A 20,264-nucleotide genomic window follows, 5' to 3' on the forward strand; every position below is an offset into this window, starting at 1 on the left:
GAGTAAACTGAGGCAAGACCTTGTCGGGTGCTGAGACAGACATGAAAACAATGGTACCATGATTAAATAAGTTTTTATTGTCACATTTAACTGCTTTGTCTGATATACATTGTAGGTTTCAGTATGGCATAAAAATAAAAATATATTCCTGAATGTCAAAATATGAACAGAGGAGATGGTGATGGCACTTTAAAAAAAAGTAAATTCACAATGGTGCTGAAGCTGCTAGTAGGTAGCGGATAAGACGGGAACACATTTGCAGATAAAGTGGTCTGCAACATTTCAAACCAAATGGCAGTAGTAGAAGACCAACAAAACTGGGAGAGGAATGAAATACGGACCCCACAGAGTGGCTAATGGAAAGAACGGCAGTTTCAGCATTTCATTTTTTAGTCCATATTAGACTGTCTAGTTTAGTATTTGAACTGGAGCTCAGTGAGTCAACTTTCCTCCTATAAAATGAAACTACTTTTTCAGAACCTGGTTTACACCTCTTTGACAACTTCCTTATTCTTCCCGGTTTTCACTAGTCCAAAGGAAAGGCAGTTCTACTCCAAAGCATTAACTTGGGGGGCTGACCTCCACATAAACGGTCGGTCTTGTCATTTCCAAACCAACAGCGTAAAATGCTCAAAGAAGTCTTTAGTGGTTTCACACATTCTGGGGAAAACTAGAAAACAAGCAGTAATTAAATAAAAACATAAGGGTATCCCAACCGGAAATTTCTACACATTCCACAATTATCCTCCAAATGGCAACTTAAAAAAAAAAAAAAGTATGGTTATTCTGATTTAAAATGAGTCTTTATTCACCAAGATCCTCAAACAGCTTATTAAATGTCTTTCCTCCACAAATAAAACTAACACTAGGCTTTGTCAGAAGATCTGAATGAGTTATATCCCTTACGTATGAACTCAGCTAAATCCAGTGTCTGGAATCTGTCCATCATAAAACTCAGGCCTGGCACATGACTCCTTTCCGTTACCCACTGCTGTGTGTCCTTCATTTAAGCCTCCAGACCAGAGACCATATATGTGGTTAGTGCAACATAGCAGTCACTGTAATTCCACAAAAGAAAAACAAGTAATTTATTTTATGACATACTTATTTGGATGATTACTTACTGGTAATTAGTATTTCTACGTGTTTGTTTTTTTTAAAGGCAACCATTTTAAGTGACAATACATATCAGGCTAGTAGAAAAACGTTGAAACAAAGCCCTCTCTTTTGATCTCACAAAGTCATGCAGACAAGAGAAGGTATATCCGATTTGTTCCAATCAGGCTTCTTGGAATTATCAAAATTTCTTTTCTGGCAAAGATGAATTTGGCTCATCATAGAAAGAAGGTTCTTTGAAGGCTGCTGCTAAACTTGTTTCCCTTTGAAAAAGTAAATTTCAAGGCATGATAGTGCAAGAGGTAAGTTTTTGATTTCTAGAACATTTATAGACTAATTGTGCTTAGTCTCTAATTTCCAATTTATTTTAAAGAACAGAAACTACTTTGATAAGTTTCACTCTGCCTAAATTTACCAGTACATCCATGAATCGCACCAGAATTAGGACAATTTGATTATCTTAATGATTCTGTCGTGACACCTGCCACCGCGTCCGCAGGTGAGGCCCCAGGGATGTGCGGCCCCTCCAGGTTCTGTGCCCAAGGGCTCTCTGGGGAGCCCCGGGATCCGAGAAAGCAGTTCTCCCCCCAGAGTAAGTCCTCAAAAAACTCTCTCAATAAGCAATTAAGAAAACAGTGCTAAGTGGAGAGTTTCTTTTGTTTAGTTAAATCTGGGAGGTCTGAGTGTTCCTGGAGCCCCCGTCGGGATGTGTCATGGGTCGAGACTCTCTTGACTGTGAGTATTCATTATTAGAGGGCTCTGTGGGGTCAATCAAATTTTCATAATCACTGTCGTCTGATTCCTCAACACTGTCTCCAGCTGCTCTCTGGGAAGAAGGAAGGTCTGCTCCACTTCCAGGATACTTCAGTCCGGCACTGCTGGAAGCATAACTGGAAGAGCCCACAGCTTGAGGTCGAGGCATAAAGACACTAGTTTCCATGCGAGAATGGCTCAAAGTACTTTCCTGATTGTTTACGTGAAAATCAGAATAAGGGGGAGGAGGATCAGAGGCCTCTGCATCTCCAAGTGAACTTCTACCTTCAGCTGCAAACCCAGAATAGGGCGTCCGAGGGCTGAACGCTGCTTCCAGACTTTCAGACGGCATCTGTCTGCTTATCATTGCCTGCTGCAATCCTAGGTGAAAATTGGAAGAAAACTGTAACACTTTCCGTATTTTCCCCCCTGTGCATTTCAATGCATTAAACAGTTAAAACGGAATATTCTGGAAAATAGCCATCAAACAGTGAAATTGATTATTACTATTAATTGTTTTATATTTGCATAGTACTTTATTATTTACAAAATATTTTTCTACACCTTCATTTATGTAAGCCTCAAAACTGCCTTCTGAAGTATTACTGTCATTATTATTAACATTATTGTTTCCATTACATAGGCAAAGAAACCAGAGTTCAAAAAGGCTGTGACTTCATGAAGGGAACGAGAAGAAGGGGCCGGATATTCAAAAGTGCAGGTCTTTTCACTCTAATCCCTGTGCTGTTTGTTTCCTTCACCTGCTGCTTTGCTGACTGTGCTCAAATGCTGTGGGGACAGAAGGATGAAATAAACACTCCTGACCATTCTTGGAAGTCGTTTGAACGTGAGTTTTTTCCTTGGCAAACCGCACATCAAAAAACACACTTCTTTTCAACTACCCGTCACAGTACATGCAGACACCTCTTTTTTCCTTGGAACTTTAAGAGCCCTTTGCTAGGTCGCCCGTTTTTCCAGGTGCTAGGCCATAATTTCACCACATTTTTATGAATGCTCTGAAATAGCCCCATAGCTATGAGTCAACAGCCTTTAAGTGTTTTTAAAGTACATTTTCATACTCTTACAAAATTCAGAAAAGAATAAGAAGAAATTAAAACCTCCCACAATTCTATCACCCAGATAACACTGTTAGAATTTTGGTGAAAAGAGCACAAGATTTGGGGTTAAAAAACATAAACTTTAGGTATCAGGCCCCCGACTTCTTTCCTGAACTCCACTTTTATTATCCAGCCTTGTGTGTGTGTGTGTGTGTGTGTGCGTGTTTTAAACTTACCTGAGATCACGTTTATACCATTTTATATCCTAGTGCTTTCACTGAAGATTATATATTGGGCTTTATCCCACGTCATTAGAAAACTCACTTCAATGGCTGTACAGTATCCCACCATATAGACACAGCAAAATTCATTCAACTATTTCAATAGGTTGTTTCCAAGACTTTAGAATTATACGGTCGTGATAAACATTCTTGTGCCTAAATCCCTGTCTGCATTTCTTATTATTTCTAGAAAACTGTGACAGTAGAAATGAATATCATTTACCTGGAAATATAAATTACCTTTTAATTGGTTTGCAAATATTCTTATTAAATTAGAAAAGGTTAGTCATACCCTTCTCTCTTTTACACTTGGTATTTTTAAAACTTTGATATTTATAAAACTTTATACGTTTTATAAAGTTTACTTACGTGTTAAATCTGGTGGCATTGTAGCAAACCTGTCTGTTAAACCGTGCTTCATAGATTCTTGGGTCTAATTCTCATTCAACCAGCTGGTTCCTTAGCTTAATGGTATCTATTCATGCACAGCTACCAATGAACAGACATTTAAAGCCTTTATTGGGACCCTGACTATGAATCAAATATAAAGTTAAAAGAATTTTAAGTGGCGCCTTTATGTGGCTGTAATAGGCAGGCCTGGGGTAACTTAGAAACATCACATCCCCTGTAAGTAGATCACAGTAGTCAACATATGCCCAAGTCTGCATCGATCACTCTTAGGATTTATTCTAACTTGCTTCAGCCTTTCTACCATTGGTCTTCTTTTTCTTCCAGTTTCAGAGACTTGAGAAGAATACCATGAAAAATCAGTACTTCTCTTCTGGAAAAGCGTGAAGACAAGTGGGTGCCCGCTCCCAAACGGCCCAATTTGGAGCTTAATGAGTGTAGAAGGATTCATATAGTCTATCGTATAATTTGATGTTGAAAACCAGACATTCCCCTGCTACTGAATGGTAAGAGTAATAGGAAACTCACTTCTTTCTTGCTCCTTTTCATTTTTCCTCTGAGTGATTTGTCTTCTTAATTTGTTCACTTCTGCCTGACAAGATTCAACAACTCGCTCACTCTTTTCTACATCTGCACACACTGCCTGAGGGAAGAATGAGAACAAGAGCATTAGTTTCATATCCAAGCATAGGCATTCCAGCAATAGAGCAGTGGTTAGGAATCAACCCTAGGAAAAGCCCAGGTGCTTGATCGACTTAAAAACAGCAGATACATAAGGGAGACAAATCCATGAAGGTTCAGGAGACCAGTGCTGTTCTCATACACTGACTTGCTTTCTTAATTGTGTTCAGATGATTACATTATGTAGCTTATAAATTCTTGAAAAATAAGGCTAAGATGGGAAAGATTTCTACTTTCCTGGGATTACTCATTTTTATTGACATGAAAAGAATTTTTGATACCAGTTTAAAGGACAAACAAAAGATAAGACAGGAATGAGATGCTTTCAACTTTTATTTACAACCAACAATCACAAATCAGATCACACAAAAAGATTTATTTAACAGAAACTACTTCTAATTAGGGAGAGCCAAAAAAGAAAGTTGCAGAGTCAAGATTTAATAAAAGATAACTGTTTGAGATTACATCTACGTAATTTAAGCATTCATACGTGATGCGAATGAGATACTGGTGTTCTCAGAGCAGGCCTTATTCAATTGGCAATGAAATGTAGCACAGCCACCTTGAAGTCCGTTAGGCAGTGCTGACAGTCTAAAAAGAGCATGGTCATGAATTCAGGACAAAAAGCTGTTTTCATTGCACTTTCCTTCCATAGCAGAAATACCAGAAATCTCCGGAAAGCAGGCCGGTCACCAGTGAGGCTGCATGAAGTTCCCTATACTGCTGGGTGTACCACGACCCGAATCTGGAACACCAACACTAGGAATTGCCTGTTGGATGCTTTCTTTCGCCCCAGGCTGAACCCAGGCTGCTTTCCTCCTTCTCAATGGCTACCCTCTTTCCTCCCTCTATTCCTCGGGGCCTTCTTCCCCAAAGTGAGGCTTTCTCCAGGCCTGGCAGGGCTTCCTCAGCTCCATCCACTACTTTCCTCCTTGTCCTCAAAGCCTTCTTTGTTCTCAGGGTGTAGAGAAGAACGTGGGAAAGTACTCTTAGCGCCTGGCTCAGTATCTGGCTCGGAGGAGACGTTTCCATACATACTGGCTGTGTGAATGACTAGGAATAAACAGGCTTCCCTGTGACACCCCCTCTCGACCGAGGCACTGGGGGCAAAGTGAGTGAACCAGAAGGCAGGAAGCAGGGTGGCTGTGATGTGTCTCTCCTTAGCATACAACTGATGCGAGTGGTGTTCTTAGCAATCCTTCTTTAAACGCAGATACATTCCCCAGGAAAAACACTGTTATAAATGGGGTCCCAAGTACTGAAAGTAGTGATATTAACACTGTACTTGAGGCACATAGTGAGTGAGACAGGCTTTGAAGGCTGCTGTGGGTAACTACTATACACACCTGACGTTACTTTGGGAAAGTACGTTCTGACTTGCAGACCACAATTCATTTGTCAGTTGGGAGATGACCAAAAATAAAAGTAGAATTAAAAGCATGTGGGCAATACAAATAGGATGAAAACTAGGAAATCCATCAGTTACCTGCACTTTCTCCTGAAGTGCATTGTAAACCTGATAAATCGCCCTGATGTCTTTCATTACTCCATCCTTGTCAAAAAAGTCAGTACTGGAAGACAAAAAAGATGTCACAAAGTTATTATAACTGCTATAAACCTGAAAGGCATTTTCCTATCACTTCTACCTTCATCTGACACTTAAATGCTGCAACTCCTAGGTGACAATGTCTCAGCAATAATGCCCACACTACTAGAATTATAAGAGAGAGAGGAAAAAGGACCCGCGTGACTAAGACAATTTAAAAAACAATAAAAAGCTATCCATTTTATAGCGACCACAGTTAGGTTTCAGAATGTCAGAAATAGACACACTCTGTCCAAACTTTTATATCAATTACAAAAAAAAAAATTGTGGCAAATGATACATAAAAAAAGTAATGATAAAAGTAAACTATCTTTTCAATAAGAATAAAATTTAGATATATAGTAATGGTGCTCTAGAGAATGAGCTCACTGCATTTTTCAATATCAATTATAGCAAACGTGATTTCACATTTCTCCATAAACCTTTTAAATATTAACAAAAGACAAGAAGGCACTTTCATTTGACCTTTCCACTTACCCATGTTCTTTAATAACTTTGGCATAACTTTGAGAAGTATTTGGCACTGAAGACACTTTATACTCTTGCTGGCTGGTGTTGCCGAGGTTGGGAATAGCAAGGGATATCCTTTGATTATACCTGTGGGGAAGATTGAGGGAGATCATGTTAAAAGCACCGCTCTGCTTGGAGAATGGGTTTTGGCAACAGGAATCCAAGTCTGCATTGGCGAACTAACAGGCTTCACTTCCACAGACAACACAAGGATGCACGAATTAGCAACTTTTGCCCTTCCCTGAAAGGAGAAACTGGACTGTAAACTCCCCGGGGGCAGAGGTCATGTCTGATACGTCTGCTGCGCCCCCACAGTGATGACAGAGTGCTGAGGAGATTGTAAATGTTTAAGAAATAGCTACTAATCGATTAATTAATGAAATCTTGCAAATGGCTATTTAACAATTAATAATTATTTTCACTGATGTCAATTTAATGTATTCTATTACAAGTGAATTTTCCGGAGGAAAACCTTTCTGTTGTTTACAACAGACACCACAGTCGTAGGATTATTTTTTATTTTTGCTTTAACAAGTTCACAATGCAAAACCCTCATTAACCAGCAGGTGGATCAATTTTACAATTCTGTCTTTGAAATCTATGTTTTAAAATTACACTCAGACTTCCAGAGCAATAAAACTGTATTTCTACATAATGGATTATGGAGAAGCAAATGATGATTTCCAGATGTTCATTCCTTTAAGAATTTAGGCATAATTAACATGTTTTGCTAATGCTTCTTGATTCAAAAACAATTTTAATTTATACAACTGACAGGAAAATACCTTCTCTAACTACAAAGAAAACTAGCGAAAAGAGAATTATAAAAGCTTTTCTTTAAAGATGCTATAAAATGCACATTTTCAGAGTCATAAATCTCAGTCACTTGTACCAGCATCTTTCCTATTTACATGAAGCTGCTGGGAACGCTTCCCTTACCTTCGATTTGGTCTAAAGAGGACATATTCTAAAGCGTGAGTGGAGTTGTTGGCGGTGGAGATGAAGCTGAAGAGCAGGAAGACGAGGTCGGGCGCCCCGAGGACGCGCGTGAGCTGCTTGTGGAGAACCTGCTCTCGGTACGACATTTGCTGCTGCGTGTTTCGCCGGAATCTGTACCACCCAATAACTTTCTGCAGAAAAGAAGTGTGAAAAGTTACCTGAAGTCTTACAAGTTTAGTTCTGGAGGTGGCAAGACGCTTGTACACAAATATCCACAGCAGCTTTCTGTGCCATAGCTCAAAACTGAAAACAACCCACTGCCCAGCAACAGGTGACTGAGTAAGTAAGCAGTGCTGTAGTCACACTCTGGACTCCCACTCAGTCATAAACAGGAACTACTGCTGCAAACAACACGGATGAATTCCAAAATAAATATGCTGAGGGAAAAAAGCCAGGCAAAAAAAAAAAAGTGTGTGTGTGTGTCTGTGTGTAAATAACAGAATTCTATTCATGTAACATTCTAGAAAACGAAAACTAATCTATCATGACATAAAGCAGATCGAGCAGACCAGTGCCTGACTCAGGAGGGGGAGGAGGGATTCAAAACGGGCCCAAGGAGACTGCAGTGATTGATATGGTCGGTTTCATGGGTATATATCAAAACTTCTCCAAGTGCATACTGTAAATATGTGCAGCTCATAGTATGGCAATTATACTTCAGTACAGTCATTGGTAAAGTTTAGCTCTGTCAGTTCTAACTACAGGTTAATTAAACTGGCTAAGTGAATGAAACTGGTATGTTCTCTGGAAGAACAGTTCTCATAATGTGGTCTGTGGGCCATCTGGAAGACAGATGACCTAAGACACATCTGGGAGCTTGCAAAAATGCTCCCGGGCCCCACCCAAACCTGCAGAATCAGAACCTCTGCGGGTACAGCTTGGAATCTGAATTTAAGATAAGTCCCTTGAGGTTTTTTCCTTGTGCATACTAAAGTTTGGAAATCCCTGTTGTAGAGCAAATTATCTTAATTCTTCATTAGAAGGATAATCTTACGTGGCTTCTTTCTTTGAAATATACTCTGAGTGAAAATTCTGTCTTAAGAAGTAAAGGTAGTTTAAAATTGTTCGTGTCATATTGAAATTAACTGTAAATTTAGATTATGTTTTGGCACTTTCATGTAGGAAGGAAGTGAACGCGCCTTTGCTGAGCCCCTGCGCCAAGCCCCCAGCTAACGTTGTCACAAGTATTTTCACTAACGATCACAATCCCCTGGGATGTGAGTAACGTTTTCTCCACTGAGTTCAGGTCACTGCAGGGAACGCCAGGGAACAAGGAAATAGTGCCTGCCCTCAGGACTACTGAACATAAATGCATGACTTCCAAGCATGGTCAAGCAATTAATTCTGATAGTCTTGAAATAAAAAGAAAACCCAAGCATTTCTGACAGTATAAATCTTTTAAAAGAGATGTTCTGTCCAAAGTCACAGAGCTAATGAGTGACAGCCAAGATCTGGACCCTGTCTTTTTCCACTGTACATTAACGTTAAAATTCCACATTAGTCACACAATGGTGGTCATAAAAAGTGAAAAGTAGTTTTTCTTTGAAAAAAAAAAAGGGTAAGAGAAACTATCAACTGGCTGGAGCTATCGCTGTCTAAGAACACGGCATGTTAAGCTCGAAGTCTCAGCTCTCTGCATGGAACACTGGTCTCGTGCCTCTGCTGGACAGGACGAGTCTCACACGCCCTCTCCATCCTTGGGAAGACCTGAGCCGCCTGGGCACACTGGCTCTCATGAGTCACTCACTGATAAATAGACTCTGGTAGGTGGCTACCGGACGAGTATGCTTTTTACTTCTGCGGATTCTAATTGTTTGAATCTATTTGTATTTTCTGAGACACGGGGAACCTTATAAATGTATTTTGGGTATCAACTGGTAGTAACCAACTTATTCATCTGATTTTTGCTAGAAAGCATGCTCCCATCATTCCGAGCAACGGAAGGTAAGATGCTTGGCCACAATGAAGAATTTCCCCAAAACCTCTCTGCTGAAGTTTCACGGACAGTCTTTCACGAAGACGTTCCCCCTTACTCTCTAAGCTAGGCATTCACTTACATTTGTCATTGTTAGGTTGTGTCTAGGGCCTTAGGATGATATTAAGATGGCAGTTATATTTATTATTATCTATTTCAAAGGAGATGCTTTCAGAAGGCATAAAACCTCCTGTCACTTGCTTTTTCGGCCTTAGCCCCAACCTGAGGCTTCTGAAAACTTTGTACACAATGTGGACTCGGCAAGAGCAGTAAGTAACTCAGCAGGCGACCACACTGCACCTACTGGGAGTTTCATACCCAAAACATTAGCCTCTGTGTGAAGCCTAACATAAATTTTTAATGTTTTAACAATGTTGTAGCTTTTCTATTTGAAAGCCATACTTTCTTAGTAAACATGTTTCTACATATTTTATATGTTAAATGCTATTGCGACAAAAATGCTTATTAGCTTGTTTTCTAATGGATAATTCTAGGACTCAGAGAACTTTTTAAATTACTATGTATTTGTTTTATGAGTTCAACTTACTAATAATTTTCATTCAACTCTTAGAATTTTACATTAAATATTAGATTTGAAGCCTGCCTAGAAAAGAGTTAATTTTTTAAAAGTTCCCATCATCACTTTCTTTAAGAGTTGAGAGTAATAAAATATTTTCTGTACATTAGGTCCTGTTTAAAGTACACATGTATCTAAGCCTAACATTTCAAACATAGTAATACAATAACCCTTTTGAGGTGAAGATACAATATTGTACCATTCCTAGGGGAAAAAACCCTAACTAGAATCAACTATAATGCTTTTCAGTCATCTAAATATTATATATCATCTTTGCTTTTGTGCTGGAAATTTGGATTGCTGAAAAAATCCTCAAAGAGTTCATATTATGTATAAGATGCCACAGGAAATAGAATGAAATATAAAATATAATTCCTCCCCTTAACAAATACCATGGAAAAGAAAACATAATTTCCAAATAAATTGAAAAAACAAACTGGTATCTTTAATTGCCAAGGAAAACATAAATATTTGTTTTAGCACAAAGATATATAAAATCAAAACTGAAGATCAACTTTGAACTTTTTGAGACTTTCGGCCCCAGGAAAAGGAAAGTTAGCTCCAGATAACAACCTATGATTGGTCTCCTATGTCTCAAAGCAGCAAATCCTCTGTTAAATCACCAAAATTAATTTGCAAATGTGTCCCTATTCTACTACTGGAAAAGCTACATAGTAGTTTACATAGTGGAGTCCTTTTTTTCTGTTTCTTTTCAATTATAAAATACAGTTAAAAACAAAACAAAACAAAACATCAAATCAAGTCTCTTCATCAGCAGTGCTCCCCTCCCAAAGTACCCACTTGTCAGTTTGGTTGGCTTCCTTCCAGATCTTTATCTGTACATTTAAACACTCATTCAGACTTTTGTTTTCACATAAAATAGGCCCAAATTATAATACTTCTGTTTTCATTTAACATTGATTTAGAGCTCTTTCTATGTCATTACATGAGAACCTTTCTTATTCTTTGTAATGACGGCTTCATAGCCCATAGTATGGAAGTACCACCATAATCTACTTCATCATTCCCTACTGGTGGACATTTAGGTTGCTTTCAAGAGTCTCACCATTAAGCAAAGATGTCCGTCTACACGGGATTAAGAGGCCAGACTGCTGGGTTTAAGCCTTGACTCCGTTACTTGCTAGTGACCTTAACCTTAGTTGCCTCAACTGTAAAATGGGATGACAGTAACAGCAATTTACCTCACAAGGCTGTTGCAAGGATTAACGTATCAGTACCTGGAAAGTGCTTAAAACATGCCCTGGCACAGAGTTAAGTGGTCAATAATGCCAGTTTTTCATGTCTTTGTGCCTAGATGCCATTATTTACTTGGGCCAGATTCCTAGACGGGGCATTACATATTTAGAATTCTGTCACTGCAAAACTCTCCTTCTAAATGTCTGTATCAACTTACATTCCCACCAACTACGGCTTACCCATTTCCCGTAGCCTTGCCAACACTGTATATTAACAATCCTTTGAAGTTTTGCCAATCAGGTGGGCAAAAAAATAGTGTCACGTTGTTTTAATTTGCATTTGCAAGGTTAAACATCTTTTCATTTGTTTCTTGGCCATTTGTGGATTTCATTTTTCTTTTGTGAATTTCCTCTTGATGGTCTTTATTCATTTGTCTCACTTTACATTTTTTCATCTATTTTAAAAAAATACTTCCTGGTACTTTTAATATGTAGTGAGTGCTCTACAAAACTGTGCTCCAATAAGAACTTTCATGGAACAAATTTTAGTTTATAAAGTATAATAAAGATTAATTATCTAAAATATGAAAATAAATGGAATGAGGAGGTAAGGCAGTGGCTGGGAGAGGAAAGACAGACTGCTGAGAGTCTGGAACGTATGCTCTTGGGCAAGTCGCTGAAAATGAGAGCCGAGCCACGATGCCTGCGGCTGCGCTCACTCCCTGTCCCAGGTGGGCAGACACCTGGGTCAGATTCTGCCGTACTGAGCACCGCCTGAGGTTGTTCTCACCCACAGAGCCATGTGTTCTCTCTTCTGACCTGTCTCCTACACCTGCATTCTGCCTGTCACCTTACCTGCTCTTCTTTCTGCTTTGACATCCAACAGGGGTACAGCGACTAAGACAGTCCCGAACACTGCACTCTGCGTCCCGACCCCTTTCCTCTGACACCCCAGGGACCAAGTCCCACACTGCACGGAGGTTTCTATCCACAGGTCATCTCGGAAAAGCTTTTTTATAACATGTGCTTCTAAACAAAGGCATTTTGTTTTCTGTTTGACAAGTTCAAAACTTTTATTGGTTCTTTTTTTCCTCAAGCGATGGCTGAATAACCAATCTATTTTTCGGAATTTATGTACCAGGGTAGAAATTATAATATAATTATTTCATGTGTATTAAATATCTAAAATATTATTTTTAAAATTACAAAGTAGAAAGACAGAACCACCCAGAGTCAACTCAACTATTTTTAGTTTTCAGATTATAGTTCCTTTTTATTTCTTCTTCTGATTTTTCCATAATGGAATCATACTATAAATATTAATTTTTTTTCTACTGATATATTTTAAACATTGTCTGATGCCTGCAATTTATCTTTAAAATCTACTCAAGTTAACAGAAGTCTCATACATTAACATCAAATTGCATTGTTCCATTTACATTTCTTTCTGGATTTAAGCTGGGGTGACGAGATAAGGAGCAATTTCCAAATCAGAACATACCTTTCTCCGATCTTTAAGAATCCTGTCCAAACTCTCTTCGTTAACTTTGCTTGCATAGTCATAAAAACTGTTGTTTTTTTTAAAAAGAGAAAAGAGTATTGTATTAAGATCACATGGTATTGTGACGTGGATATACTAGCTACATGTGTCTATGGGTCATCTAACCCTAAAAGTTGGTGATAAAGATATAATTGCTTGTCTTCAAGAGGTGTATAAAGAGAAACCAATCTAAATGCTTTACTGATATGAGTTATCTGAAGCATCAAAGAATACTCAAGAGACTGTTACATTCAAAGCCTATTACTTCCACATGTGGGAGGTGCTGATAGCAAGTAATTACAAAATACGTGGTTTCAAATGTCAGTGACATGTTTCATTGTTTCTAAGTATCAATTACTTATGGGGCGGGGGGAATAAAAGAACACAGGAGCTCATTTTCTGAGAGATGAAGGGAGATGGACATTTGTTGAATGCTTAACAAGAAACCCAGAGGCATGTTTCCTCACGTGACTTCACTTCCTTCTTGCCTCAATGCTGGGAGGTATTAGTATTGTCAGGTATCAGCCTGACAAGTCACAAGTTGTATTCCCATTTTTGCAGGTAAAGACACTGGCCCAAATCATAGATCTGGTAGATGGAAGAGTTGAAGCCAGGTCTGGTTAGCTTCAAATCTAACGCACTCATGCCTGAAATAGACGAAGCTAACCAGGAGCCTGTGGTGAGCAATCCAGGCCTAACGGTGTGTGGGCTTTTCTACCACTGGTCTCGGTTTTAGGAAGGCCCCTGCAGCTCCCCTCCTCGCACCACCACAAGCCCAGGCGTTATAAGGCAGGACGCAGTAAAAGCACTGATTCGGGAGTGAGGTGATACCACCTCCAGCTCAGTTCTGCTTCTCACTGTATGATCTTCAGCAAGTCTCTTAACCTATCTGACTTCCGTTTCCTTTCTGCAAACTAAAGGGTTTGGAATAGATAGATGTTTCTTTCAGCTCTAAGAATGATGAGTCTAGGATTTAAGCTTAGATTCTCATTCTGGTATGACTTTGCTGACTGTTGTAAGGAATCCCTGAGAAGCACAAAGCAGGGCATGCTTAGCAAAGCTCTGGATAATCAGGTCCGAGCTGGACACTTTCAAGGGCCAGACAGAGGCACTGTGGGAACCAGGGCCTGAGTCATTTCATCTGCTCTGAGTCTTCTCAAATGAACCGCGGGTCACTTGTCCTCCCATTCCTCTTTCAGTTCCGTGTAAATCTAAAAGAGATGAGGTTCTCAGCTACTCTGAGGCTTCGCCCACAGGTAGCCATCTGCCAGGATGCCAATCCTCTGAAATCATGAGAAGGTTGGTGTGTATATGTGTCGGGGGGTGAACCTGACATAAGTCCCCAGGGGCTTTTGGGTGCAAGGAGGCTGGGTGTTTGGGCCAGCTGAGAATGGGAGAGTGGTCAGGGTGAAGGCCGCAGGCAACACACAGCAGGAACAGCCAGGCGCAAGGAGTTGGCAGGTGTCTAAAGAAGGAAGTGTTGACCAGGAATGCTGAACTGAACTAGTGTGGGCAGCATTGCAAGGAAAGCACTGGCCGGGCTTCTGGGAAGGCAGAAGAATAGGGCACAGGGAGTTCTAAGACAAACCGAGTCAACATCAGCAGACCAGCCATCAGGTAGAAGGATTTGGAGCTAAGAATGAAGGCAGAGGCCTGGGCTGTGGTTTGGGGAGCAGAAGTCCTGTGTGTGGAAATACTGGCCTTTTTCTCCCTCACCTTCACCCCTCCCCACATGTGTCTGTCATTTGCTTTCTCCCTTCTGAATATCTCTCCTCCCAGCTTTTTCTTTCTGTCCTTTAGGTGGTCATATAATGCAACTGGTGGATATCAACTTAAATAAACACAGGAAAAAAGTTTTATTTTTTTCTTTCCTTGCATTTTCAAGTTAAATACTGACCATTTTTTTATTTCTCTCTAAAACACCTGTAAATTACTTTATCTACATGTACTTCCTTCTCCATATTCCTGCTGGGGAGGCTGCTAGGTAGGCGGCTTCCACTCTAAATCCAGGCATGCAAGGCGTCCACCTCCCCTTCCTCACCTAACACACTGACCCACACACCAGGCACTCAGTGAATAAGTGAGTTTGGATACCCTCAGTTGTATTTGTGACTTCACAGCCATAATCAGCTACCAGCCTAAATCCACTAGTTTTTAATCAATTAATATTTTAATAAGAACTAAAAGCAATAAAGAAGGATATGACTTACCTAAAAAGTTTTGAACAAGGCTGATGGTTATGGATTTCTGTAATTAGAAAGAGAAAATACATCTTAGTTAACTCATGTAAAATACAGGCAATTATGAAATAGCCTAGGAATTTTTTTAGCCAAAATCTCAGGCAATAAAATGATAGTTTTGTCTCCCAAATAGGTGCTGTGTGTACAGTAGTGAAGGCAGTGTGTCTTCTTAACATTTCAACTCAGGGAAACATTCTCAGAACAAAGAAAACTGGAGAACGAACGTTCTGCTTCCTTTTGTCCCTGGATGACGAGCAGGCGTCTGAAAACTTGTTCTCAGGAACATGCAACTGTTGAGCCCTTACTCAATCCCCCTTATTTACACAAAGCACATGAGGAGAAGGTAACCACTGACTGGAAGCATTTCATCAAGGTGCATAAAGGCTGTGAGGACAGCTTGGGGGGAGAAGGGCCTTGACCATCCTTCCATCAATAACGCAGCAACGACTCATGACAACTTGGACCAGGTGTTTTGAAGGGGAACGGAGGAAACTTTGGAAGTCTATTAACCCTTTCAAAGATGGCTAGCACCAAGGGAAAATGTTATTTATAAGGCAGACCCTATCGGCTTCTGAAAAGATTGCTGTGATTAACCAGAGTGAATAATTTCTCCAACCTCACCAGGGGGCTTAGGGTCTGGGATGCTTTATAAGACCATGAGACTAATTAACCATTCAGTTCTATTAATAACATTCTCCTGGACAAAAACTCATTACCTGCTGTTTAAAATGTCACAGCCCAGAGTTACAGGCTGCGATCTTAACTCAATTAAAATTAAACCACAGCCCTAAAAGACATGGGGAGCTTAGTGTCTGTACTGCTAGTAATGCTGCCAAAACACACACACAGATGCAATACTTCCACAGGAAAGAAAAGTTCATTTGCCTAGAATGGCTGTTGACATAGTGATACAAAGAAGAAAACCTCTAGGGGGAAACATCTAGAAACATTTCCTTCTTTTATCACCAAAAATGATACAGTATACCCTCATAAGTTATTTCAGATACTTTTAGCAATTACAATGTGGAACATCTGTAGCAAAATCGCTACCTAAAGTTCAGGGAAAAGAAAGAAAGCGCATCATCTACTTTAAAGGAAAGAATATTTTGTTTAAGAAAATCCCTAGAGTAAATTCTGAACTCTAAATACACCTCCTGTCATCAATCCGCCCCAGCAGACTTCCTTCATGATTTACAACCTGGATTAGAAGCACACTAACGATACGCTCTGGATAGCATGTGGTGTTTCCTGAAGAAGTGAAAGCCTTCTCACACAAGATTTTTTGCAATATCTAAGCGCGCCGTGGAGAAACAACATGATGGTCTCAAACACACTAAAGCTGCAGATCCGAATGAAGTTGGCGGGCGCATCAGCTGACAGGTGGCCCTCTGGTAGGAGGCAGAGGCAAAGGCAGCCTCGCCTGGGACCCCAGAGTTGCCCACGCCTCCAGAGCTCACCCACACGGTCGATTCCTCTTCATGTACGAGTGGCGCCTCTACACACGTCTTTACAAAGCCCCACCGGGAGGGGCTGCTGTTCTTGCTCATCTGATCTCTGCTTCTCCTCCTGCTGGGTGAGCTGAGCAGCTCCTCTCCTTCCTCCTTCTATTCTTTCCAGTAACTGCCACGACATCATCTCATTAACTAAGGAAACTATCCTGGTGTCTCCTTCCTAGAACTAAGGGTGGCAGCTCTGCTTCTAGTAAGTTAGCACAACTTTTTAAATTAACATGTAAAAAATAATAATGAAAAAACAATAAAAAATTAAAAAATAAAATTAACATGCATTCAAAACACTATGCAGACACTTTGTGTCCAAAACGTGATATTCTACACAAATTCCTCCTTATTGTACAGAGTCAGATAAAGGTGCCTGTGCATGGATTCAGACATTTTTCAAAAAATAATACATTTGGTCCATTTATTTTACTTAAAACATCCTATTCTGGAAGTTAAGCTATGCCAGAAAATGTCTTCCCACTACGGGTATGGAATACTACTCATGGCACTTTACCTAATGCTTGGCCTTTCAATCCAGGTTTTCCAGAGTCCCTGGTCTACATTTTCTAATATGGATTTTTAAAAATCTTAAATTATAGTTGACATACTTGAAAGCCCAAGTGCAAACAATAAATAACTGCACAGATGTCCAACGAAACCCAATTCCCTATTTTAGAATTTTAAAGAGTTAAGCAAAACAAAAAACAAAACTTCAATGAGAGAACAGCTCAAGGAGAGCGTTCAGTCTCTTGTTTTCTCCCAACCCCATCTCAGTCCTCACCCTGGCCCCCCAGTTCATATACCAGGAGGCCATCAGAACAGGCTTGAAGGTCACGACTTGGCCCCCACATGAGCTGGTCTTCCAGCAGTATTTCCAACCACTCTCCTTCACACAAACTGTATTTCAGTCACAGAAATACGCCAGATCTCCTGGAAGTTTTTTGCACTGTGTTCCTCTGAACGGACCACGCACTGGCCCTGAATAATTCACCTCCTTGTGACGTCTTTACTGATTTCACCCACTAGCAGCTTCCCCCCCCTCCCCAACTTATGGGATTTCCTTCGTCCCTTTCTTACAGCATCATCTTGCACTGTCTGGTATGTGTGGACACTCGTCTTATCCTCCCCACACTCCTGGAAGGAACGGATGTGTCTGGATATTCATTCCTCTCTTTGCTGAGCACCTGCCTCACACTTCAACCAATGTTGGCTGCATGAGTGAATAAAATGTTCCTCGCTTTGTTCTGAGTATCACGATGCGCTGTTTGATGATATGCTCAAGGTGAAGCTGAAAGGACTGTGATCCCTACTTATGAAAAGGAGACTAATCCAATGAGAGTAACTGCTTCTATAAATACTCCTTCATCTTCCCCACCGATCCCCCCAAATTGACTGAGTTATTCCTCAGAAGGCTGTAGAGACTTAGCAAGTATCTCATGCAAATAAGTGTGAACATCTTTGCCGGATCCCTCCAGGAAGGACCAGCATAACACATCCTTTCATTATAGTGGGAGGTGATGGTGGCAATGGGGACAGCCTACTTTGCAAACTTGACGTACAGTGGTTCTGAAGCGACCGTCAAGTACAATAGCACATAGCAACTCAGTAAAAGTCAGACCACTTAGTGGGTAAGGGAGAGCTTTACAGCTACGCATGACGCTTTTACACTGACTTATAAAAACATTTCAGGTCATTTGTTAGAGCAAATAATTTGCATTGTGATTTTAGCGGTTTTCTACATACTCTTCTATTCTTTTAGATTAAAATCAGTTAAGGGTCAAAGAGCAAACAAACAGTAGATATACAAAAAGAGTATTTCTAAGGTCAGCGATCAACTTACCAATTACTTGCAGAAATTCTGTGTTGCTGATTTGTGAGTCACTGATGCTAAAGGTTTCCTCTTGTCTTACCTCTCCCAGCAAAAATCCTTCCTAAAAGTAATAAAAGAGAATAGTTGCAGACGAAAAATAAAGATGATTTTCACTGGAATTAAGAGGAATTGAGGATATTATAATTTTATAATAATTTTAACAGTAACCCAAATAAGCTTGCTATGTAAACTACTATTCTATAAACCAACAAGTAAGACTAAAGCAATCTGAGATCTATCTATTAACTGGATTGTTCAAAAAAAGGATTCCATACAAGATGAAATATTATTTTAATCCCTTCAAGTCTTCCTTGTGTTTTTTTTTTAAGTAAAAATGAGTAGAGTGAATTCATCACCTAAGTGATACTAAGTCTAATAACCAATGTCAAAAAAAGCTCAGAAAGCAGAAATATTCCAAGCTTGTTTTCTTGAAACAGCATGCAATTTATTTCATTGTTTTAAAAACACTGCTACTGATAAAAGGATAAAGAAGTTAATGAAGCACAACTAATTGCTCTTTATAGGCTGGAGTGGAAATTAGGGTCTCAGTAAATAGATTCCTATCACTCACATGAAAACCTTTCTTTACTAACTGCAGAGGTTAGTTTATTTTGCACCTTTGGACAACACACGCCACCACAATCAATTCTGGATTACTCAGCATCTAACCCACTGTTTCAGTACTTGCTGTCATGTTCAGCACAAGCAGCTGGAGGACATTGACCCTAAATGTCACAATAACTTCCCTGTAGCGGGTAAACAGATAGTTTGTTCTGGAACCTCTGTCCCCAGATACCCACATGGCTTACTCCTTCACTCCATTAGGCTCTTTACTCAAATGGCACCTTATCAGAGAGGCCCTCCCTGGCCAGCATAACGGAAACCGCATGTGCCAGGCACTCTGACCCCTTTACTCTGCATTCTTTTTCTTCTGAGTCTGCTCACATATTTATATGAACAAATAAATGCCTATCCTCCACTAAAATGTAAGCTTCAGAGAGCACGAACTTCGTGCCTAACACATAGTAGGTGTTCCACAAATACTCGTTGAATAAATTTGTTGGAACAATGCACTGTATTATATACCTTTCTATTCTAAGTTGATCTTTTAAGTCAATTAAAGAAGGTTCCTAGTTTAAGAACACTCCCAGTTGGAATAAGAAATCTGAGGAGGTGAGGAAGGAGAGATGCTTTATAGCACAGCTTTTGTATTGGCTTAGGGGGGTGGAGTGTCCTAAACTCCCAAGTCATCATGCACAGGGCATTTTGCAAACTTGAGTAATATAGAGACCCACTCAGAAAAAAATTCTTTCATAACTGAAAGAGTGCCTAGGACTTGAGAAACATTGACTAAGGAAGCTTGTTTTAGCTTATGAAAGTTGTTTCAGTTACAAGTTCTCACTACAAAAGAGAAACTTTGTAACAGGTTAAAAAATGTTTTTTAATCAAAGTGAAAAATTAAAATTCCTACAGAAGTTTAGATCTTAAGAACATATCTACAGATTCCTATTGTCCAATCTAGAGTTGCCGGATTTAACAGATAAAAATAGTTAAATCTGAATTTCAGACAAACAACAAGTAATTTTTAATATAATATTTGGAATATACTTATACTAAAAATTTATTTATCTGAAATTCAAATTTAATTGGATGCCCTATATTTTATCTGGCAGCTCTACTGCAGTCCTCTGTTTGAAAAAGTGAATAGTGACATCAAGATGTTCTAAAGCCAAGTATAAAATGAATGCTTATTTATATCTACTGTTCTGGGATTGTTTGTTACTTTATAGCAAGAGTAGGCAAACTATAGTGTGTGGGCTAAATCCAGTCTGATGCCTGTTATTGTATAGCCCACAAGCTAACAATGCTTCCTACACTTTAAATGGTTGAGAAAAAATGAAAATCAGAATAGTATTTCATGATGTGAAAATTATATGAAATTCAAATTTCAATGT

General features: G+C 39.6%; 1 protein-coding gene across 1 annotated transcript in view; it reads right to left on the minus strand.

The window, feature by feature from the left end:
- Positions 1–54: 54 nt before the first annotated feature.
- The window catches only part of ABRAXAS2 (abraxas 2, BRISC complex subunit), a 24,741-nt gene continuing 4,531 nt past the window's right edge, over positions 55–20,264 (minus strand). Inside the window, exons 3-10 of the mRNA XM_019742161.2 lie at positions 18,280–18,370; positions 14,911–14,947; positions 12,662–12,728; positions 7,353–7,543; positions 6,381–6,500; positions 5,784–5,868; positions 4,145–4,259; positions 55–2,250 (exon numbers count right to left, since the gene is read on the minus strand). Of these exons, the coding sequence (XP_019597720.2) occupies positions 1,781–2,250; positions 4,145–4,259; positions 5,784–5,868; positions 6,381–6,500; positions 7,353–7,543; positions 12,662–12,728; positions 14,911–14,947; positions 18,280–18,370 (1,176 nt within the window). The 3' untranslated portion in view covers positions 55–1,780. The remainder of the gene's footprint in view (positions 2,251–4,144; positions 4,260–5,783; positions 5,869–6,380; positions 6,501–7,352; positions 7,544–12,661; positions 12,729–14,910; positions 14,948–18,279; positions 18,371–20,264) is intronic.

This window comes from Rhinolophus sinicus, linkage group LG07 (assembly GCF_036562045.2).
Source record: "Rhinolophus sinicus isolate RSC01 linkage group LG07, ASM3656204v1, whole genome shotgun sequence".
NCBI classification, from domain to species: Eukaryota; Metazoa; Chordata; class Mammalia; order Chiroptera; family Rhinolophidae; genus Rhinolophus; species Rhinolophus sinicus.